Source organism: Cyprinus carpio, chromosome B6, assembly GCF_018340385.1.
Source record: "Cyprinus carpio isolate SPL01 chromosome B6, ASM1834038v1, whole genome shotgun sequence".
Lineage (NCBI taxonomy): Eukaryota > Metazoa > Chordata > Actinopteri > Cypriniformes > Cyprinidae > Cyprinus > Cyprinus carpio.
The window spans coordinates 19,080,391-19,105,860 of record NC_056602.1 but is presented as its reverse complement, the minus strand read 5'-3'; the positions used below and the strand labels follow the sequence as shown (position 1 = coordinate 19,105,860).

Genomic DNA, 25,470 nt, shown 5'->3' with positions numbered 1-25,470 from the left:
TTGATCAAATACAGTAAAAATATCAAAAATATGATATTACTTCAATTTAACTATTATATATTGAAAAGTTCCTTTTTTTCCGGTGATGGCAAAGCTGAATTTTCAGAAGTCATTACTTAACTCTTCAGTAGCTCATGATCCTTCAGAAATCATTCTAATATGCTGATTTGGTGCTCAAGAAACATTTATATTTATTATTATTATTATTTATGTTGAAAATATGATGCCTAATATTTTTTGTGGAAACCATGATGCGTTTTGTCAGTTTTCTTTAATGATGTAACATTCAGAAGAATAGAGTTTATTTTTGTGTAACATTGTAAAAGTGTTCTTTTGTCCTTCATTAATGTGTCCTTGCTAAATAAATTTGCAACTTACATTTTATGTTGAAATTTAAAAAAAAAATAATAATAATATAATAAAATGTAATCAGAAGTGCATATTTTTTAAACTTGGCTTACAAAATTGCTTTAAAACTACAAAATTTTATCTTATACAGTATATGTAATGAATTTTATGGTTAATTTTTGATGAATCAAGATTATTACTATTTAAATTGTGATGATTTTACACACAAACACATGCATACTCATGGTTAGTAAATATAATATAAAATGCTTTTTCATCCCATCTTCCCTTTCTGACCTGCTCTGTTTTCCATTGTTTGTACAGGTAGTTCTGCCCAAAACTTTCAATCATCTGTTTTTAGACCACTCTAAAAGCAGTGCTTTGAAGCACAACCGAATCGGTTTCTGAACACCATTCTTGTCACATTAAATTGGGATAAGAGAACATTTTAACTTTGGGGGAAAAGAAAGAAAGAAAAAATAATGACACTTGAAATGCATGCTTTAGGGGGTCCATATCAGTTTTATGTCTAGTAGACGCTCATGTTCGATTTTTTTCAAAAGACTGAGGTCTGGTTTGGTGTGTCTAGCCATCCGTTTAGTGATTCAGCACCAGGCAATGCCTGAATATTTCAAAGGGCTCTTTGCAGCACATCAATCTCAGCCAAAATCAGTCTTATCTCTGGCCGCTGCTGCTACGGCTTTCATACTCAGTCCCTCATTCTGTACGTGGGAGGTCAATATCTGACAACTGGCATTACCATATTTTCATCCCAACTGGGGTATAAATAAGTTGGCTGTGTAGGGTAAAACTAACAATTTGTCACAGTTGACTGCCTCCCACCCCTCTGAGCTCTGTTTGTTTGCACAGCTACACAAGCTGCAAGTGCTACTGTAATTAATATCTGAGCCTCAGTAGGGGCCGGCAAAGAGACATCTTTGACCACAGAGCTGGTCAGAGCAGTGCGTTGTATCCTAATGGCAAGCATGCAGTTGTTTTTAAGCTGAAGACATTGGCATAAAGCACAGGGGATGAAAGAGAGTTTGTTGTGCACTAATGACTGCTAAACTAGTTTGTATTGTTATTTTGCTGATTATTAAAGGCTCTTGCCAATTCTGCATTGTCTGTTTTAATGCCTTTTCAACTTATTCTGCTTTTCCATGTCATTCATTATCCTCACACAAAGCTATCGTATGGCTTCAGAATACTTTTTTTTTTATACTCTTAATCGTGAACATGTAGATTAATTACCGATCTTGACAAAACAACTGTTCTCTCTCTTTTTCTCCAGCCCTCTGAAGAGCCCAACATCCTGCTGGCTTCCCCTAAGTTGCTGCTTCCTTCAGGCAGTCAGCTGCCAGCCAGCACTCCCCTGTCTGTGCACCACCAGCTCCAGCTGCTCCAGCAGCAGCTCACCCAACAGCAGCAGCAGACTCAGGTGGCCGTGGCCCAGGTGAGATGGTGTAAATGCAATATTGCACTTTAAATGGCCATTTAATATACCTGCAGAAGCTGTGGGATTTAAGGTATTTTCTGGTTGTTGTTGTTCTGGTTGTTGTGTGCATTTTTAACTTGGTATAAATATTCACATCAAAAGTTTGAGGTCAGTAAGATTTATTTTTTTTATAGAAAATTTTTTTTGAAAAAAGATGTTTTTGAAAGAAGTCTGTTATGCTGACAGTCTGCATTTAATTGATCAAAAATGGTAATATTGTGAAATATTCTTACAAATTAAAGCAGCTTTTCTATTTTAATATATTGTAAAATGTAATTTATTCCTGTGATGGCAAAGCTGAGTTTTTTTAGCTGTCTCTTCAGTGTCACATGATCCTTCAGAAAGTGGGGGGGGTGTATAATTAAAAAAGAGCAGCTAGCTCATCTAATTTGCCTCTATAATTACATGTATTATTCTTTTGAGGATGGTTTTATTAATGTGCTTTGTGCATTATGCAAATTGTTTTTTATGGGTCAAGTGAGTTTAAGTGATTTATTTATTTATTTATTTATTCCCTCAAAAAAATAAACACGATACAAACAATAAGTGTTCCTCCAGAAATTTGAGCAGGAAAATTGGGTAAAATGTTTCTGCATTGACAATCTTGCCATTTTGTCAGGTCTCAACTAGTTCCTTTTTAAGTAATTGACCTGTTGTGTCAAACTCTTTGTTCAGTATATTACTGAAATCTGAAATCCTTTTTTTTTAATTGTCTTAACAGTCTTAATTGTGGATTGAGATGTAGGTGTTCACCAAACATTGTTATTCTGTAAAAGAAAATCTATTTCTTGTAGTAGCACTTTTACAAAAACTGTTTCCTCCGATTTAAAGTCTTTTCTCATGCTCGATCGGCTACGGTGGTCTCAATGTGAACCCCATCATTAGAACTGGTTGTGAATGGCTTGGAGTGCACAAAACAGCTGTAGTCTTGTGTGCCTGAAGCATTTTCGTTCTTTCCGGCACTAGACTGGTTTATTTATTCAGCCTTTGAGAGCATGCGGTTTGCTTGTTTAGCCACAGTTCTATACCAAGTGTTTGGCAAGAGGAGAAAGCTGTTGTTTTTTTATAGGCATTATGTTCAGCCAGAGGGTACTCTCTCTCTTAAGAAAGTGCTTTTTGTTTTGATTTGTTTTGTGTGTGTGTGAAAGACACTTGACACTCTTCACAGGTCTGAGAATGGTGTTACAGGGGGCGGAATTTAGTTCCACGCTCCTTTGACCCACATCTTTGTGTCTGCATGTCGCTTTGAGGTGTGTTGAGGATAGTCAGGGATGTCCATCCTGTCATAACTCTGATAAGCAAAGCAAAGCCAGCCAGTTGAAAACGTTCCCAGATTTGCGACACAACACGCTTAAAGAGAAACGAGCTGTGGTTTTGCTCTGGCTGCTGTGATGTCTACAGTCACTGAAGAAGAGGAGACGCTTTGAAGCATGCTATCAAAGCGGCACACGCAAGTCATTCGTCGCTTATTAATTTATTTCTCTATTTGTTTTGCAGTGGCTCTCATCCTTAGGGAAAATGATCGGCAGATGAAATGATATTTGCTTTTCTGAAGTCTGGATTAGTGATGGAGTGGGTTATTTGTGGAGGAAGGTTTTTGTATGTTTTGTGTTTCTTTTAAACCATATTCTGTTGGAAGATTCTCCTTTAGACAGTTCAGTGCAGATAAAATGAGTCAAACACATTTGGCTTCTGCCATGTCCTGAAAACAATGTCCACGTCAAATCTCCCTGAAATCAGTTTTACAGGGAGTTAAGTTCTTTTTTGAGAGCAGTTCAGGCAAAGCATCTTATGAATCTGAGTTCTAGTACTGCACGAGTCAAATGTGGTTTCTCTTAAATGAAAGCCTTGTTATGGTTGCTGTTTAGTTAAAAAAAAAAAGATATGTATACAGAGGGTTTATAGAAAATAACCTTTCTAAATGCTTCGAATTTCAGCACAGCTTGTTTTCCACGTATTTTTTCTTATATATCTTGCAGCTTTCGATGTGGTGTTTAAAGGAAAATCAGCCTTGAAATATTTGATGTAATTTCTTTGTACCATTTGAGGGCAGCAACAATGGAATAAACAGCCCTATAAAAACCTTGTAATGACTACAGTGCAGTGGAAAAAAAGAAAAGAAAAAAAAGATTACATTTGTGCTTTGAAATGACTATGGTCATGAAAGTCTCCACTTTATATATGTGTGATTAAAAAGATTGTTAGAACATGAATCACACAAATTACCTTTTTTAGAGCTCTCGAGGTTATGTCGGTGAAAGTGAATCATTTGGTGACATCCTAGTGCCATTAAATCGGTTCTCTTGAGAAAGCATTGAAAAGGGTTTAGAAAACAGTGTAAATGTGAGGTTTAGGGGTGTTTTTACATAAGACTAGTGCATGCAGACTGAGCATTGATCATTCCTTACCCATGAACTTTAATCAAAAAGTCAGAAGGATTGTGAGGGCTCTGATTTTTTTTTTTTTTTTTTTTTTTTCTGTTCTGTACTGTACTGTTTTGTGTTTTGGTTTGGTTTTTAAAAGGATAGTTCTCCCAAAAATGAAAATTCTGTCATTAATTACTCACCCTTGTGTCGTAAGACCTTCATTCATTCATCTTTGGAACACAAATTAAAATATTTTTGATGAAATCCGAGAGCTTTCTGACCCGGCATAGACAGCAACACAATGACACATTCAAGCCTACCGTTGTTTTCTTTTAGCACAAAAAGTATTCTTCATAACATTACGGTTGAACCACTGATATCACAAGGACAATTTTAACAATGTCCTTACTACCTTTATGGACCTGAACGTGTCAGTTTTCCTATCCCTTTACGGCACATTTTGTTTTTAAAGGCCAATTTGGGATTTAAAATGTAACTACAACTTGACAATAAAGAAAAATTAAGTTAATTTCAACCTGTGTTGCAATAAATCCAATACTATTTCATGATAATACCATGACATGATAAGAACACGAGGAGTAATCAGGATAAGAAGAGTTGATAGTCACACATGCCTACTTGGACTTCACCTTAGAGACTATAAACCTGGTTAAGTTGTTGAAATTCATGTCCTTGATGTTGAAACAGACTCTATGCTGTTTACTTTGTAAACTCCTGTTTTTTGTTTTGTTTTCTTAACAACAGCAATATAACTAATATTTCTCATGCTATATGCTAATATTACTGCCAGAAAATATTGTTAATCTTTTCCGCCATACAGTCAATGATATTACTTTTCTCTTTTCATTTTGTAGCCATAATTGGACAGTGAATTTTTAATTGCTTAATTAGTAGATGTGAAAATGAAAGGAAGAATAACTGATTGGAGTGGCAATGTGTTGATGTTAAACAGTTCTTCACAGCTGTTTTTGTTGTTTACTTTTTTTTAAAGACAAGGGGGGAAAAAATGCTTCTGTATGTCATCGAGGAAAATGATGGACTCCAACATTTATCCTGACTTGCCTTGCTGATGAATGTACCCCTCTCAGATTGAGATATAAAACCATGACAGCATGAAATATGAGGCTTGTATACATTTACATCCTATATCCTTTTGAAAACAACATCTTTTGTCATGGTAGGCAGCTCTTTTCCCAAAGACAATCACTCTTTGTCAGAAAACATACACACACACATACAGACAAGCACTACACTTGAGAACTGATGGCAAGCGGCTCAACCTGAACTAAGCTTTCAGTCTACATTTACAGTATGGTAATTTTTTTTTTGCTCAAACTTTTGAACTACTCCCTGCTGGCCTGATCTTGATGGCTCATTGGCTTTGTCTGGAGAATGTATTGTTCTTAAGGGCAGGAAGCATGAGCAGGCACGATATTTAAGCTGGATCATAAATCACCCCGGACCCCTTGGAGGGCGGCCGCGGTGGCTTTAGGAACAAACAGACACTTAGACGGTGCTCAGGATAAGCCACTGGCGGAAATGGTTTCACCCGTCTATCACTAGGTAGAATCGTAGTAGTTATGAAGGACACTCAAGTGCATCATAATTGCTTTGGAAATCTTTATAGTTGGCCATTTGTCTTTAGCCGGACAAACCAAGCAGTAATTCATAACAAAATGTGTGGAGGACTTTTTTCTGGCGCTTATGGAAATGGAGGTTAGACTATTCCAGATAATTCCTTTATCTAGGATTAAGTTCATTATTACTTGACTAAAGCTGTGTTTATTGTATTGTATTTTGTATTCTGTGTTGTTTTTAGTGGTAATATTTAATGGCTTATTTGTTTATTATTTTTAATATATTTATGTATAAATTATTGAAAAAATTGCATTGTATTTGTGGCAGAAAAATGTTGCTCTGATTTGATTATAATTTATATAACTAAATATAAAAATATTGAATAATAATTTTTATTATTATATTGTATTTTTTTCCAGATAAAACAGGCATTTGTCTTTCCACTGTTGCTCTTCGTATTATTTCATCATTACTCTTAAAATACAGCTGATATCAGGAACATAAAATATCTTTTTAAAAAAAGTTATTTTATGATGTGGTGTTAAAGAAGCTTTTCAGATGAAAGCGCTCTTTAATTTTGCATGAATGCCGCTGCCTCCACAGTAAATGAGATGACCACTTTATAAAGTTTGCCATCATTTTTTCATATTCAATATAAATGCATTCAAAATAAATTAAATAGAACTGCATACCAAATTGTATAAAGGGGTGATTGTAGATAAAAATCTTTTAAAGATGTTTAACCTTAAATATATAAATAAATTTAAGTAGGACTTTGAAATTCTCAGAATAACAATAAAAAGATTTTCATTTCCTTGAACTCTTGAAGCCCAGACAGGATCCCAGTGTGTTCAGACATATTCTTCCGAAGCTGAACAAAGGCAAATTCTGGTATTAATTATGAAATAATGGCCTTAAAGTTTAATCAAATGAAAACCTAAAACTTTTTTTTTTGTTTTTTTAAGCATCACTTTAAATTTGCATAATGCTTTTGAGTTGGAGCTGAAAAGTACATTGAGCCGGTTGGAGTTTTTGTTCTTAGTAGAGGCGACTCTAGGATAATACAGCATATTAACTGCTGGAGGTCTCTGTGTTGGTTGGTAGAACATTCTGCTGTAGTTAAGCATGCATACTTTGGTTTGTTCCTCAGGTTCATCTGCTGAAGGATCAGCTCTCTGCAGAAGCTGCGGCGAGGATTGAGGCCCAGGCTCGAGTTCACCAGCTGCTGCTGCAGAATAAGGACCTACTGCAGCATATTTCTCTCCTGGTCAAACAGGTTCAGGAGCTGGAGCTCAAGCTGGCTGGGAATGGCTCTAGTGAGTATGATTTCCTGTGTTCAGCAGTGCTAGGGAGTAACTTTAAAAACCGCCATTGTTTTTGTAGCAGATTTTAAGGGTGTACTCACACTAGGAACGGTTGCCTTGAACCAAGCTCCTCACTCCCCTGCTGGCCTGCACTCACATTGCACTTTACGTTCCGGACCGGAGCACGCTTTATACTGCCTTCACGTGCTATCGGAATTATCGCAAATATGAGTTTCCTAATCAGATTGGACATGAACAGCCTCTCAAGTCATATTTATGATTCTGATTATTTTATCCGTGTTTATGATTATTTTGATATTCGAGTGTCCGTGTTAGGCGGGCCAAAAATTTAATTTAAAATTTAAAAATTTGTACAATTAATCGTATTCGATTGTCATGTGCATCTCGTCAGTAAAGCCGGTCCCATGATTAGTAGTAGATCACCATCACTTGCTTTCAGATTGAGCAGCTTTCACTACACCGAGCTGTAGTTCACTGACAAGCTAGGCGATATCGCGTTGGAAATCGAATGCGATTAATTGCACAGCCCTACATGTTGGAGGGACAAAGATTGCTGCTGTCAATGCTATTCTTTATTATTGTAATTATTTTCAACAATATTACATCACATTGTATTGTTGTTAAAGTAGTCTCTATTTATATATAGGTATTTGAAGCATATTCTATGTATTGTAAACAGTGGAATAAACACATATTTGACCGAAATTCCAGAATCTTCAGCAAGCTGACTATCTAGCGCGATGAATTTTATGGTTATCAACCAGTGGATTATTACATTTGATTCTTTCCAACAACAATTCACTTTAATGCAGCGAGCGTGAAATAGGACGTTTCCGATAACTCGTGAAGGCAGCAGAGAACTGCTCTCGCTCAGCACAGTGGATTGTTTTGTTAACGTTGTGGTTTATTAATTTGAGGCATTTGGAATGTGGTGACACTTGACCCTCTCACAATATATTGCTTTACAGATCTATCGCTTTTGCCGCTCATAAATGTTCATGCAGTCATGCTGCATTTATAAGAAATTCCACGTTCGGGTCCAGTTAGCACTCACACTACGTGCGTGCCGCGCCCAAGCCCAACCGAACCTTGCTCTGGCCCACTTCTTCCAACCAGGCCAGGAACAGCTAAATGAACCATATCTGGGCACAGTACGAAGCCATCACATTAGTCAAACGAACCGGGCTTTGGGGGTCAAATGTGCTCGGGCACGATTCAGATCACCTAGTGTAAATACACCCTAATTGTGCCCTATTTAACACCCTTCATAATGGAAGAATAAGCACAAGCACAGGAGGTCTGTGTTTCAGTAAATCATTTTATGTTGAACTTCTGCATCCATTAAAACATTTTTTACAAGTTGACTTAAATGTGATCGTTGGGACAGTCAAGGATGAGAACTCTTTATCATGCAGGCTAATGTGAAAGACAGCACATCTCCAGGTGCTGCGGGTCTAAATGAAAAGTCTGCTTTTAAATAAGCATGAAATTAACCCCTGTGGAGTGCCATGATGGGAGAGAAGTTAAAAGGCAAAGAGAAATTGTATGTGATGGGGAGAGGTGGAACAGATGGGAGGGTCTGAGTGAAAAGGCAAGAGTGAAAGAAAGCTGCTGAAACACATCAGATCTGTTCAGAGAGGGCAAGTGAGGATATGTTGCAGAGGTAGGAGCACTGTTATAAACCCACTGGAGCAGAAAAAAAGGGAAAAAAAGTGGAGCAGAACTGACATTATGAAGTGTTATATAATATGAAGGAAGGCAGATGACATCCACAGAGAAAAGAGAGTGGAAAGACTGAACCCCAGGTTTACTTTGAAACAGTACAGTTCTAAGGTACTTTGAAACAGTAGTTTAGAAATGAATTAAAAAGTTTTAACACTGAGAATGCATCATTATGGTTGATTCTTTCAATAGTTATCTAGTGGTCAGCCAGCAACTTGCTGTCGACCCTGTTTGGTCCAATTCTGTTGCGCTGTTTTGGTGTTTGATTTTTAGGTGTTTGCATTTGGCTTCTTATTTTTACAGCGATTCTTTAGGCAGCCCAACACCTAGTTGATTTTGAAAATATGTAGTATTATATGTAATGCCCTTTTTAAATATTTTAAGCTCATCAATGGTATATTTATATGATCAAAAATACAGAAAATAAAAATATTATTTCAGTTTCTAATATTGGTTTCCGATTTGAATATACTTAAAAATATCATTTATTTCTGTGACGCTGCTACTGACCCTAAATGTTTAAATAGTAGTGCATATTGTAATAAAATTTATATTTTTAATAAACACTTTTTTTAATTTTTTTTTTACTTTTTATTTATCAAATAATCCTGAAAAAAGTATCACAGGTCCCAAGAAATATTAAGCAGCACAACTGTTTCCAACACTGATTATGAATCAACATATTCAAATGATTTCTGGAGGATCATGTGACACTGAAGACTGGAGTAAAGATGCTGAAAATTGAGCTTTGCTTCACAGGAATAAATTATATTTTAAAGTGTATTATAGTAGAAAACTTATTTCAAATTGCAATAATATTTCACAAAATTACAATTATATTTATAATTAATTTAATAAGTTATAATTGAATAATTCTAAGTATTTATTTATTTTTGGTTATTTTTTTTATATTTTTTTTTAGGTTTTTTTTTTTATTAAATGAATGCTTTATTGGTGTGAGTAAGTTATTTATTTATCTCTCTGCATTCATTAAAATATATATATATTTTTTATCCATAGATGAAAAGAGAAAATAGATGCATTAAAACCAAATAAGTTTTGATATGAAAATATTTTTGTAAAGACAGTTTTGTTAGATTAGTATAATTAAGTAGAAAAAGTCATGAGATTATTCACAATTAATTTTCAATCTCTTCCTTTCTCTTAACAGTGGGATCCCAAGACAGTCTCCTGGAAATCACCTTCCGTGCCAACGTGCCCCCAGTCCTATGCGACCCCACCACCCCCAGACCAGAAGACGCCATCCTTCCTCCACTCAATGATGGGACACAGCTATCCCTGCCGCTGGGCAGTCCAATAGGTAGGGACCAGTGCTTGATCAAGTTTGAGTGTTTCCGCTTTCTTCCGGGACCACCCCAACAGGAGGAGAGTCCCGACACACCATCCCAAGGCGTCTCGCCCTCATCACGGGATGAGCTTCTGGGTAGCCTCGAGCTGCTAAAATTCCGTGAGTCGGGAATCGCATCCGAGTACGAGTCAAACACAGATGAGAGTGATGAAAGCTGGGGACAGCAGGACGAGAGCGCCATGCTTCTTCTGATTGTTGTGATCAAAAATGGTGGCTCTTATTGCTTATTAGAGGACGAAATTGCTGTTTAATGTGATTTTGCGCACTTAGAAAAACACTGCTTGATGCTTTGCTTAGAAGGTTCAAGTCAATCAATGTCAATATTGTCAAACCGTCTACCGCTGTTTTTACTGCTGATAAATCTGGGAGACCAAGGTGACATTAACCGTTTGGTGGCCGTTTAGTTTGTCACATTTAATGTCTTATATTGAAAAGCAAACACTCTTGTCTCCATTTTAAAGTTTAGGGACACACATCAGATGCCAGAATCTTGTATCTCTAATGGAACGTTCACACACAGCGATGGAGGTCACCAAGTGGTTATATTGTTGGTCATAATGGCCATCCCTGCTTTCAAACACTCCATATATACATACATACACATACCCACATTCCCACACACACACACACACACACAAGGTCACATATTTATATATATATATATATATATATATATATATATATATATAACTTTAACTTTAACTTTAATTTATAACTTTAACTTATTGATTAGGTGTCATGAATTAACGGAATAATTAATCATTTAATTTCAGTATTTTTAATATACACATTTAACATTTCAACACGAATGTGTCATGAATTATTTAGTAAAAAAAAATCAGATAGATAGATAGGTAGATAGTATAGTGGTATATACACAAAGTATATTTCTTGTATACCATTCGATATTTTGTTTATATATAATGGCACATATAAATGATGTATATTGCATATAAATAATAATATATATTTATAAATATAGTAATGTTTTATTACCATTGTTAATGTGTTGCATTTAAATAGTTTAACATTGAAATGTTATATAAAAATTATATATGTGTATGTATAATATATATATATTTAAATAGTTTGGTATTTAAATGGTTTATATATGAATTGTTTTTAACAAATTGAACATCATTGTAAAGTTATAATATTTGATATCCTTGTATGTGGACAGGGACTGATAGAAAAAAATTAAATCACAGTAGGTAGATCATGTGTTCACCAGCATCTTCCCTCCTATTGGTAGTTGCCACCTCACATAAATACTCATTTGCATAAAGTTAAACTTTGTTGCATCCCTGAACACTCCCACTTTCTTCTGCCACCATTGGCTTTGACATCAGAAACCGCTGTATGTGTTAACGCTCTATTAGAGTCTACAAGCAATTGCTGGTTATTCACAAACAAGTAATTGTTTTTAACGGCAAAAGATACAAGTGAAATGTAGAAGAAATTTTATACATTAGCCTGTGATATTGTATCTATGACATCAGTTGTACAGTTGCAGGTTTGTTCCTGGGCGGTATTATTCATGTCTGCACTGATATGCTCAGCCACTTAAATCACCTTTCATCAGAAGTGCTCAGAAGAAAGACAATTACGCAGCTACATCTGTTTTAGCATGCACGACAGAACAGACTCTTAATTGAATGACTGTGGACCGAGGACGCTAAGCTAATTATACCCTAAGGGTAACGAGGCATCTAAACCGGTCAGATCTTTACCAACAGGAACCCCAATTAGAGTGTCAGAGTTTTCACAGCCCACATCCCTTATTCATTATTTTCATACTCAGAAGAGCTTGTCGTGTCTGACTGCTTCACATATTAACTTTTGTACACATTTTGCTTTCTTGCGTTTTGTTTTTCTATGCTTCTAAAAAGTGCTATTTCGGTGTCTTACCTGTATCTCTCTGATAAACTGCTGACTCTTTAACCTCTTTATATTTTCCAGTTTTTCCCTCTCGCTCTCTCTGTTTCTGTCTGTGTGTCATTTAGAGGCAGACAAGTGCACACAATTAGACTGGTAATAATAGAGTGGTGAGCAATTCTTCCCACACATAAAGGACATCGAAAGCAATTTCTGTTGTTGGTTTAGTCTTAAACATCTGTATTTTCCTCCATTTATGCACTTATATCATTTTTCTTTCCTCCAAGTAAACAAAATTGAAGAATTTACCATCTTTAAATCTCCTACAGGCTTGTAACAATCTTCCCACAGATTATTCGCTGTGTCTTTAATGAGGGTTCATGATCAGTCATTTTGGCTTGCAGCAGGTCTGGAGGCCAAGACCCAGCTGTGAGCTGTCGTCTAAATCCTCCACAGGGAAACGTGTCATTGTCTGAACACAAAACCAGTATTATTTTATTTATTTATTTTTTTTTTTTTTTTTTTTTTTTTTTTTTTTTTTTTTTCTTTTTTTTTTTTAAGTAATTTGCTTAGAACCGCCCTAGCAACTGCATAGCAATGGCATGAAAACCAGTCAAAACACTTTGGCAGTGAATTTTTTTATATGATACCGATGCCTGGGGAAGCACAGCTAATTATTAAAAAAAAAAATTGTCATCATTGATCTTGTCCTTGAATCCTGGCGACTGTTAGAAAGAAATAATTCAATAATTATTCCACAGAAAACAGCCTTTGGTGTCACGAATAATAAACCATGAATTGCCCTTCCTGTAGGTTACTGCAGGTTTTCAAATTTTATGACTCATTTTAAAGCCATTTTAAATGAGTTGTGTCATTTTTAAGAGCTTTGCGGTGACACTGCGTGACTGTGTTCATTCAGTGTGAGAGTCCTTCTCAGTGAATGTTCGGTAACATGGATCAAGTTGAATTACCAGATCAAGGAGTTATTTGAACTTGCTTTTAAAAGTGCCTACACAATCTGGCATTTCTTTAGCAGCAAGTGCACACTAGTTAAGTTACATATATATCCATCATGAATACATTTGATTGACTTTCCTACTTGTCGTTCTGTGATTTCAAGTTCTGTGACGCAATCGTTGGCATGCGAATGGAAATACTTCAGACGCCATATGCACGCACAGCTGCTTCAAGAAATAGAAATGACCACTAAAACGTGTATCGCTCACAAAACCAGCAGAGAACACCATCTGAATCGCTGTGTAATTTAAAGGATGTTCTGGAGCATCCCTGTCTCATCTTTACTCGCTCAGGGAAACGAGCGGCTGTCAGATTGATTCTTCTCCCTGCGGCGTAATTGAAATTGCATAATAATATCACATCTCATTTTAGTACAACTGCTGCTTCTGAGAGAAGCTTTTGGAAACTCGGGTGCCTCTGAATTAGAGGCTCATGCCCGGGCCCACCTGCTTGCTCTGGAGGCTTTTGAGAACATTCTTCCTCCTGAAGTTGCCAAGGTACTTTCGTTTGAAGTGTTCAGCTCCAACTATTGTAGAGACCATAAACCTTTATTTACAGTGGCCCTGTAGTGCAAAACACAACGGAAACAAGCCACAACCCATGAAATTAGCACAACACAACAGAAATAAACCACAATGCAATGGAAACAAGCCACAACACAATGAAATTAGCGCAACACAACAGAAACAAGCTGCAGCACAGCAAAATTAGCACAACACAATGGAAACAAGCCGCAACACATGGAAACAAGCTGCAAAACAACATTAGCACAATACAACAAACAAGCTGCAACACAACAAGATGAGCACAACACAATCAAGCTGCAACAAAATGAAATTAGCGCAACACAACATAAATAAGCTGCAACACAATGAAATAAGCACAACACAACAGAAACAATCCGCAACTCAACGAAATTAGCACAACACAACAGAAACAATCTGCAACACAACAGAAACAAGCCGCAACACAACGAAATTAACACAACACAACGGAGACAATCCACAACATAACAAAATTAGCACAAGTCAATGGAAACAAGCTGCAACACAATGAAATTAGCACAACACAACGAAAACAAGCCATAACACAACAAGATTAGCACAACGCAACAAAATTAGCACAGCACAACAAAATTAGTCCTGTGCGTTGTGTTATGGCGATTTTGTTGTGTTGTGCACTACTGGGCCACCATACTTATTCTATTTCCTGTCAGGATTACAAAATTAGACATTACTATCTACAAGGATACCCAAGGAGATCTAGGGCATGGTGGCTGCACTTGGCTGGAAAAAAAATCTTTCATGTTTAAAAGTGAACTCCAATGTAATTCAGTTGATTTTAACTCCTTTATGCCCCACAAGGGTGACACACCATGAAATTAAAGACTGCCCTTAAAAATAAATTAATTAGCTATATTTCACAGAATGTGCCATCACGCGCCGTTAGTCCAATCAGGTTCTAATGAATTCTTCAAAGACATATGACCGTCGATCAAGTATAAAAGCTGTCATTATCTGGCATCACCGTCTACTTGCTCCAAATCCCTTTGTTTCATCAGTGCTAGACTTGCAGATAGTTGCATTGCATGCATGTTACTGCTTGACATTGATGTGTCGGAACCTTTGATTAATTATTGATCTGAGATTTGAAGTTGAATGAAAATGGGGGCATTGTCTCCTGTTATGTTCACTCTTTTTTTTTCTCTCCAGTAGCAGAACACTGACATAATAACATCTCTACATCTATTTTTGATGTGTTCAGTGCTGCTGTTTGGTCTCACCTTAATTGTAAGACTGTTCTGACATTTTTTTTTAGATTTATGGTCTTTCAAAATCCATTTTTTGCCAATGCATTTTCTTAAAGTGCTGCTGTAGGTTACAACACGCTGCTTAACATACAAATAGCTATTGACCTGAAAAGTTTCCATGCCATCTTCAGTTTTGGGTGGTGGTGTTTTTGTTGCTCTTTTGGGGATTTTTATTCATTTATTTCCTTTCTACCCTCATATGTGCCTCAGTATATCTACAGTACCAAGGAGACTAGTCAGCCAGCAGTGCTGTTCAATGGAGATAAAGCTAATGGATAGTCTTAACAGTGAAGTTTACTTGAAATTCTCTGCCCTTTTCATTTAGGAGTCCTAAAATTGATGCTTTCATTCTGGGCCGCTGTGCCACTATGGTGCTCCACCTCATTTGTGTTAATGATTGAGTTGATAACAGGGAGTCAGTTGGTGCAAGTGCATTTCGAGTTAGTCCACCTTGACCCTCTCATCATGTGTTATCCAGGGCTCCAGAACTCTTTTTCCCTTCCCCCTGCCCTTGTATTTAAAGATTCATGCTAGAAAGGGTGTTCAAATGAAATATTGATGTTTGACCCATCTTCTGCTGACCTGAACATCTAGGTCATCTAACTTGGTGATAATGGGTTTAATTGCTTTATTTATTCATTGTTAATCTCCAGTTTGTCCAAGTAGAGGTAGTAGGCTTTTGGCTTTTCTTCATCAGTTCATTTTTTATTCTGTATTATATGATGTAGTGCATCATTACATACAAAAATAATCATACCAAAAAGTGACCAGATTTTATATGGTTTAAAAATATAGAAATATGTCTTCATATATATTAACATTTATTTATACATCAAATAGGATGTCTTTTCTAAGACTTAAAAATATAAAACTAAATATTTAGAAATATATAAAGTACTATTATAATCAAATATACTTCTTATATATTATATTGTATTAAAAAGGTATAGTTTTATTTGTTTATTATATTTCCTATTAAAAATATCATCAAAATATGAAATAGGATATGTCTTTTCTAAGACTTTGTAAAAATAGGTATTTTATTATAAGTATAATGTCTAGAATAATTGTTTCTAGAATTTTAGAAATTATAATATATTTTTTTTTTATTTTTGATATATCTAAAATATATAATTTATATTTACATATTGTATTTCCTATAAAACATGTCACTAACGTCAAATAGGATTAGGTCTTTTTAAATAGGTCTTTATATAGGGTTTATATTTATATTATAATTTCTGAAATTATAATTTTTATAATTGTATATATTTTTATATAATATTATATTATATAACACAATTAATCAGTAAAAAAATGTAAGTGCATACTGTTATAATTTCTAGATTAATTATATTTTCTAAGATTTTAGATATTAAACACTAAAATATTTAATCAAATGCATGCTGTAAAAAGTTTTTTTTTTTTTTTTTATATGTCTTCATGCACTAAACTCAAACAGCTGGAAATGTCATGAAATCATGGTCAAAAAGAGCGGCAACCCTGAACCATGTGGCCCGTGCATGTGTGTGCTGGACAGCGTTTGGTCCAGAGGTTTCCTGCTGGGACACATCAGGAGCTCATAAACCAGCCCAGAATAGCAGCGTGTCAGATGCCCTCTTAACATTTGCTACTGTGGCAGAGTCTCAGTGAGGTATTTTAAACTACAGCCTAGAGCTACACGATTAAGTCCAGCCCTGTGGAGAAGGATCAAAACCAATGATTACTGCGTCACGCTCAAAATTGGAAGCTGATGATTTGCTATACATCCTTCTTTCTCTCTTCCTCACTCAAAATCTAGTCTCACAAAACCATACTTGAGATTTTCAGCATAAAGTCTGGTCCAGTTTCCATGTATTCTGACCGAAAACTACCCACTTAAACAGGATGAGGCTGAATAACATATAACCCAACCAACCATGCTTTGTTTTTAGTTGCATTTTTTTGGACAGATCAATTTGAAATAGATTATACTAGAATACTAGGCTGTACACATACTTTTTAGGAATTCAAGAGCATGTAGCTGAAACTCTATTTTAATTGTTAGAATGCCCAAGGATCAGCATTCTCCAGCTAAAACTGACCGGGCAGACCAAACCGTAAGTCGTAGAGACTTGAAACTTGGAGGGATAGTAGGACTCGCATCGTATACAATGTCACCAAGTCTCACCCTAATCAGCATGACAGGGGCACTACAGCAATCAAAAGTACAAAATTACTCATAACTCCTAAACTGTTAGTCACAGGCACAAATTCGTCTGAATCCTTGGCTCATGACTGGAAAAAAAAACCCATGCCTCGTATTCAATCATGAAATTTTGGGATATTTTTAACTTTTTAAAAACCTGCTTTTGCAAGCTAATCCTAGGTTTTTTGCCAAATCAGAACCAAACTAGTGCAAAAAGATTCTCTGGAGAGTGAATATCAAAAAAAGTGGAACTTTCGATTCACCATCGCGACGGGATGCCAAAATGTTCGTAAGAGGCGGAACCACTTTTACTAAAATGCCTATAGCTCTTTAATGGAAAGAGATGTATAGTAAAAGAGCTCAGTCTGAGGTCACAGTAAAAAAAAAAAAAAAAAAAAATTTTAAATGTGGAGTTTGGCCACTTGGAGGCGCTATAACGAAAAAAACGGCTATAACTATACACCAGTAAATCCAATTAGCTTAAAAATTGGTATGCAGTGTCTTTGCCCAAAGTGCAACAAGTGTCAACGACATCTGTGTATCAAAAAAACAAAAAAAGGGCCGCCATTGGCCAATGAATTTTGAGTGCCTATTAGACAAGGTTAATGGAGGCCGATCAGAAATAAATTAAAGTTTCTACATTATATTTAGGAGTAGCGAGGTGATGTCCACATGGCAGAAAAAACAGTAAAAATCATGCTGTTACTGTCAAATTTTCATTAACATCTTAAATGTTAATGACGTGTAATCTATTAACAGCATTGATTATGTTGCGATCAAACTTATAGCAAAATTCGGTAGTTTTGTACATCCATACAATATTCATATCATTGCTGCTTGCAGCTATATTTAAAATGATTTTAAGTTGCTTTGCAGTCAGACAATCTAATTGAGTGTTTTGTTTTATTTGTAAGTTTTGTGTGTGATATGAATCAGGCGGTCAGTGAAGGAAATGTGGGTGGGCCGTGGGTTGCCCGTCATAGTTGAACTAGTCTGGGTATAGTATCATTAGCAGATGAAATATCATGTCAGTCAGTGAAGTGCTTAGTAGTATGGGCATCAATTATTTCATTCAGATGTCAATGCAGATCAATATGTGCAATGATACAATCACATGAGACCACTGATGAGTACGTTCTTTTCTCCTGCTTATTTCTCTCCAGTACTCATTATAGCAGCATGTTGTGCTAGTTTAAGCTTCATAGTGGAATTAATTCAGTGTGATGACTCACATTTTGAAGATCAATCCTGTGAATGATTTTAGCTGGTCTTGTTACACAGTGGCATGTCTGGAAAAGAAAAGCAGACCCGTCGCAAATGGTAAGTTGTGGGTTTTTTGTTGTCATTTTCTTCCCCTGATTACCATGACAACAACATGCTGTTTTTGGCACACAAATTTCCCTCATTCATCTGTTTGCCTTGCCTGCAGAGCCAAGACATTGTCAGCATCAAAATAACTTCTCTTTGTCAAATATTTGTGTGGAAAAGCCTCTCTAGTCTCGTATGTGGCCCGTGTTTGTTGTCGCTGAGAGACTTTCACAAGCTAATGAGAATTCTTACTCTTCCATGAGCACGTGTTGAAACTATTTGAGTTTAACAAGCTGTAAATAACTATGCCACATCAAATGCCTTCAAGAGTTTCTTAAAATCACATTTGGTAAGAGCCAGACTAATATACAGCTTTTATTGTAAACAGATTTGAATGGCCTAAATTGAAGCTGAAGTTGAAATAGAACACAGTGTCAGGGCTGCCTTTGTTGGCAAATTGCAAATATTTCCATCTTTGTCATTGTCAGTCTCCCTCTCTTCAGTCACCTTTTAAAAGGTAAAAGCTTGGTGTTTTTTTTTTTAAACATTGTGATGTCCATTGGCCTATAAATACTATTCTAATTGCATGTATGAGCATTAATATACTGTTTTGTTAGTTGCAAACAATAAATTATGCTCTCTTTGTCATTCAAATGCCAACCATGAAATAATGGTTCTGAGGTAAGCAACATGACTTCTTGTGACCTGACAAATGCTGTTTTTTATTTCATTTCATTTTATTTTGGTTTTTTTATTTTGATGGCCATTTTCTGCCAATGTTGGTGTCATTGTGTGGGGTTTTTTGTTGTTGTTTTGTTTTTTTTGTTTTTTTTGTTTATTTTTTATATTTTTATGTGTTTGTTTTTTAAATTTTTGTGATTTATTTTTTTTTTTTTTATTTAATTTTTATTTTTCATCAAAATGAGTATCCAGTTTCCATGTATTTTAGAAGATTGTGATGCTTAAACCCACTTGTAGCATGTAGAATGATTTATTATTATGAATTTATTGGTTACACTTTACAGTGAGGTTCCATTTGTTTACTATCTCTAATGCATTAACCAACAATGAGCAATACATAAAAAATTATTAATAAAAAATACACTTGTTCATTGTTAGTCCATGTTAGCTCAGGTCTATTAATAGATACAACTTTTTAATTTAATAATGAATAAGTAAATGTTGGAATCAACATTAACTAAGATTAATAAATGCTTTAGAAGTATTTTTCATTGTTAGTTTGTTAACTAAGGGAACCTTATTGTAAAGTGTTACCAATGTATTTCTATAAAATAGTCATCAGTTATCAGCCAAAACATGAGAATGCTTCCCTACAGTTTTCAGTTTTAAACGGTCATGCATTTAAGTCTGTACAAAAGCTTCTGTAGTCTCAGCTCACCTTTAAATGTTAATGTGGTATGAATGTTTTCATTAAAAGTTCCCCAGTGCCCCCTTTGTCTGAAAACCTTTTTGTTATTTTGTTCCTTAGTGGACCAAAGCATGTTTGAGAACTGCAATGCTGCGGAGCAGCCGAAGCTGAGCTTTCGTCAGGCCGGCAGCAGCACCTCCACAGACACATCTGCAGGATCAAAGACAGGAGGCAGCCAGCACCTAAAAAACGCCCTGAACTTGGGCAAAGCCATGGGAGCCAAGGTAAACGACCTGCTCCGCCGAAAAGATCCCAGCAGCCTCGGAGACATCGGAGTCACAGAGGTGAATAAGAACGTGGAGCCAGTGTGGTCCAGCCTGGCTGAGTTGGGCCACAGTACAGCAAGAAACAGGTAAATATTTCACCCTCACAGCTGCAGACACCAGTGACCTCAATACGGTCATTATATTCAGTTGACTTCACGCTTAGAATAAAATTGCTAGGAAGTTGTCAGCTGTGGTACTTGCTGTTGACATTTAAGGCCTGTAGTGCCTCTACAGAGACAGATTCAGGGCTGGACTGCGCCATGTCCCAGTCCGATACCCCCTCTTCACTGTCCTGTCTAATAAATGTCAAATAAACAAGGAAGTCAACACAATATTTCTCTAAACGTGGGCTGATTTTTGATCCGGTTCCAGTACACTTTCACTAATGCTGAATGAATGTATTTCATCCAAATTATTATATATTATTATATTTTAAAAGAATTGTTCTCTATTTAAATATATGTAATATTTATATTTTATTTATTTCTGTAATGGCTTTGTACATGATACTTCAAGAAGTTTGGGTTTTTTTTTTTTTTTTGGTTAAAGAAATGAATACTTTGCATAAATTGATCAAAAGTGACAGTAAAGACATTTTTGTTATGTTATGTTACAAGATTTCGAATTATTCATCAAAGAATACCATAAAAGTATCACTGTTTCCATAAAACTATTAAGCAGCACAACTGTTTTCAACATTGATGATAATAATAATAAATGTTTCTTGAGCGCCAAATCAGCATATTAGATGATTTCTGAAGGATTGTGTGATGCTGAAGACTAATTGCTGCTGAAAATTCAGCTTTGCCATCACAGAAAAAAAAATAGATTTTAACATTTAATATTTACATAGAAAACAGTTTTTCTATTGTAATGTTATTTTTCAGTTATAATCTTTTGTAGAATAATGTAGAAAATTTTAATAATGTTTTACAGTATTACTGTTTTTATTGTATTTTTGATCAAACAAATGCTGACTTGCTGAGCATTAGAGACTTTCTTTTTAAAATTTAAAATCTTAATTATTCCAGTATACATCATGGTACTTGATGATTAATTCATTCAGGCCTTATAGACCGTCATTCATCATGGCAGATGGCCGTTCATATTTCTCTATGGCGGTTCATATCTCTTTCAGCAGTGAATGTGAAAACAGGACAAATGTGCTCTATTATATGTGAACTCCATGCGTTACAGCAGAGATTTGACTGATATCTCCTTGAGGAGGAGGAGGAGGGGGAGGGGGGGTATCTGCCATCATTATCAGCAGCCTTCAAGAGAATGTACATGTGTCTGTTTGTGAGAGTCCATGTGCATGTGTTGCATCAGGCAAACTTTGACTCGAGGGGTTAGGCTTAATTGGCTGGATTCTTACCAGTTGTGTAACATCTAGTATATGCATTCCTTCTAACTTTTTTATTATACCACCTCATAAATTTTATAGGAATAATGCCTTTACTGTATGTTTATAATTCTAAAGCTTGCTAAGACAATCATTGAAAGACTTATTACTTGGAGTTAGTGCTACAAAGACAAACATTAAGTAGTGACCTTGTTACCCAGTCTTCACAGTTTGTGGAAAAACACCTAAAATTCAGGGGCCTGATGAGGAGAGATTTTTTTATATTATAAGACTTTTTGGCTTTCATCAACATTCTTATCTTCAGCAGACCAAGTGCAAATTCCACAGTCATAAAATGATAAATAATGCATTTACAAGAAACCAACTTCTTATCATTTCCAGTAAGGCTATTATTGCCCAGATATGTGGCATTATTGAGGGAATTGTGTTGTCATCATGGGGTATTTATGGAAAGTTCACTACAGGAATGTGTCACTAAAGGACTGTGAGCATCTCATGTGACTTGAGACGGCAATGACTCCATTGCATTTACTATTCTTGTCCACTGACCTTTTTCAACATGTTTTAATATATTAACATATATATTTTACATTTCTGTTCAAAATGTTGGGGTTTTAAAAGAAGGCTCTTATTCTCATTGAGGCTGTATTTTTTTGATCGAAAAAACAGTAAAAACAGTAATATTGTAAAAGATTTGAAACATTTAAAATAGCTTTTAATACAGAGTTCTGGCATGAAACTCTAGATGGCGCAGTCTGATAGGTCGAACTCAATCTGACCTAATGACATCATTATCACATGGCACAGCTGATTGGTTCTCTCCTGTATCGGTAGACAATGAGCTTGCTGCCCAGCATTCAAATATATGACTAGGGCTTACCGTAGCAGTTGCAGCTTGCTTCAGAAACCCTCCACCTTCCCCAGCTCCACCTGTATAGATCTGCTATGAGGTGATTCATGTATGCTATATGGGGTTTATTTCATGCATGTTATATTTTCAGCAGCAATACATGCTCACAGCATTATGTTGTGGATGTATTGGCAATAGCATGTCTCGGTACTTGCTCTGCCGTAGCAGATCTATTTCGCCAAGACCAAATACATTAACATTGTCATGTACATTACCATACCAATCCCTCCGAGAGTTGTCATGACAGAAATATATTTTTGAATGTAATTTATTCGTTTGTTGGCAAATGGTGAGTTTTCAGCAGCAATTACGTCAGTCTTCAGTGTCATGAGATCTTTTAGAAATCAGTCTAACTTACTGATTTGGTCAAGAAATATTTTATTATTATTGTCAGTTTAAAAAATGCTACTTCATGTGAAAGTCTTTACTGTCACCTAATTGCTCAATTAAAATGCATTTTTGCTGAATAAAAATATTCCTTTCTGTGTAGGAGAATTTAAAAAAGAAAGTACTCCCACATTTATTAAGTTATTAAGTGTGGGATAAAATGTCAAATTAATTGATGCATTTATTAAAGTATTTATATTACATTTTTGTTTCTTGGCATATTTTTAAATACTTTTTCTTTAAAAGGGTCATAAAACATTTTTACATGGAGAATAACATTGCAAAATAATTCTAAGTGCACTTTCACAATCCAAAGTTCAATCAAATTCAGTCAACTTTCCTCCATTGGAAATATGGCAAAGCTAATGAGTTGTCCAGCTGTTTATCTTTTTTTTCCTGCCCAAAAATGATCCTCTGAATTCAACATAAAGCCCGTTCTACTGTTTACTTTCCCCCTTTCCCTCTAGGCTCAATCGGTGCTTTAAAATTTACCTTTAATAAGATTTATTCAAATGAAGTGTGATCTTGTATTACAGAGGGAAATATCTGGAATATCAGAATGAGTTGATGGTACTCTTTCCTTTTTTTTTTTTTTTTTTTTAAGTATCATTTTGGAAGACTGTGTGGGAGAATAAAGAAATTCAAGCCATGTATTTGCTCTGATCTTTTGTGCTCATCCTATCTTGCATGATCACATTTTGTCTTTGCTTTTTTTTTCTCTCACACAGTCACATCTCCCTGGATTCCTTCCCTCGGCTAGATCCCCCACCTCCCACCGGCAAAAAGCGTCTCCCACGGGCCCTGAAGACCACCCAGGACATGATGATATCCTCTGACCCCGTGGTAGCCTCCCCAGAATCCTCCTTCATCTCCTCACCTGACAAGATCTCCAAAGATAAAGCTGAGCTTCAGCCTGAACCAAGGCCTGAAGAGTCCAGCCTTGAGAAACCTTCAGAACCCGGCGACCGTGTCGACAGCCAGATGGAGAAGACGCCTGGTTTAGAACTAAAAAACGAGCCCACAGCTGTGGTGACAGAAGAGAAAGATTCTGAGGGTGTCGATCAGTCACAGCTGCTGCTCTCTGTTCCAGATCTCATTCACAAAGACAATCTGGACCCAAAGAAACTGGCCAGCTCAGAAACTAGAATGGCTTCCACCCCGTGTCCAGGGAAAGGAGGCTGCCGCATCAGCGTCACAGAGGGGGAATTGTTGGGGAATGGCACAGCGGATTACCGGACCCTCAGCTTGGAGAATGAAGAATCCCACCCTGACCTGCTGTCATTTGAATAACAGGCTTGAGACCCTTAAGATCATTGATTCTCTCATTTAAACTGCTTTCATTCTATATTTCATATTTTGCCTTTAAGCACCACTGATTGTACTTAGTTATTTCGTAGATATAATTATTGAAATGATAAAAATCACTATTGTTTTATTTTTAATCGTAGCACCATAATCAATTTAAAAGATTGTATTTTAAAGTATTTGTGGACCTGTATTCAAAAAACCATGATGAATCAATTAACAGAAACCAAAGTATATACTACACTGCAAAAAAAGTTTTGAATTAGTATTTCTTGGCTTTTTTCCAGTCAAATATTCCAATAGAACTTCCAGATAAATTTACTTGAAGCAACACTACTGCATAAGATATTAAGACTTGTTCTCATTATATCATAAATATTAATGAATTTTGTGTTTCTTACTGTATTGGAAGATTGTTTCGCTCATTTTAACTATATAAAAGACTGATAATGATACAAAAGATTTCGGATTCATATAAATGCGGTTCTCATGGACTTCAAATCAACAAATCCTGAAACAAATGTATTCACAATCAACTTATTAGAATGATTTCTGAAGGATCATGTGACACTGACAACTGAAAAATCAGCTTTGCCATCCTAGGAATAAATGACATTTTAAAATATAAAAAAATAGAAAAGAGTTTTTTTTAAATTGTAATGATATTTCACAGTATTACAGTTTTTACTGTATTTGATCAATTAAATGCTGCATTGGTGAGCATAAGAGGCTTCTTTAATCAAACATTTAAGAAAATCTTACAGACCCCAAATTTATATTATTGAAAACAAGTCTTCATGTAGTTATAAATTGTATATGTACATGTATTTTGTTTGAAGGATTCTTAAACTATTTTACTGGAAAATTAGACAAAAATACTCATCAAGAACAGAATTTTTGCAGTGTTACTGTTTTACCTCCAAAGCTGTCTTTGCAGTTTCATAAGTGGGCAGCATTGCATGTCTTATACATGTGTTTTTTTGTTTGTTTCATATCAATTCTTCATCCATGGCAAGCTGACCACATCTCTGAGCTTGTGCTCAGTGTCATATTCAGTGGCAGTATGAGCGAGCGCACGTGGCTTTGGGTCAGAATATAAAGCGTTATGCACCTAACGGCAGCAGTATGTGCTGCTTCCATGTTGTTTTTGACACTATGTGACCTCTAGATCAACTCTCTCAGTCTCATGGAGAAAGTCTAGGATCCTACCTTTTTGTAAGCAATGTCATAGTGATAATAGTCAAGGTGATGATGGCTCGAGGAATGTCAGTAATGAGGATCAGTCAGCATGAAGGTATGCAGAAGGGTTCTGAAATTCCCTGGAATGTAATAACTCAACACTAATCTCGATTCTCGTCCTCTTGTTTGTGTAGACAGCCTGACTCCCA

At 35.8% G+C, this 25,470-nt stretch overlaps 1 protein-coding gene across 1 annotated transcript in view; it reads left to right on the top strand.

The window, feature by feature from the left end:
* Window positions 1–24,746, top strand: part of LOC109111056 (carboxyl-terminal PDZ ligand of neuronal nitric oxide synthase protein-like) — a 68,635-nt gene extending 43,889 nt beyond the window's left edge. The window contains exons 6-10 of the mRNA XM_042726079.1: window positions 1,640–1,801; window positions 6,959–7,124; window positions 10,027–10,176; window positions 19,912–20,203; window positions 23,506–24,746. Of these exons, the coding sequence (XP_042582013.1) occupies window positions 1,640–1,801; window positions 6,959–7,124; window positions 10,027–10,176; window positions 19,912–20,203; window positions 23,506–24,067 (1,332 nt within the window). The 3' untranslated portion in view covers window positions 24,068–24,746. The remainder of the gene's footprint in view (window positions 1–1,639; window positions 1,802–6,958; window positions 7,125–10,026; window positions 10,177–19,911; window positions 20,204–23,505) is intronic.
* The last annotated feature ends 724 nt before the right edge of the window (window positions 24,747–25,470 follow it).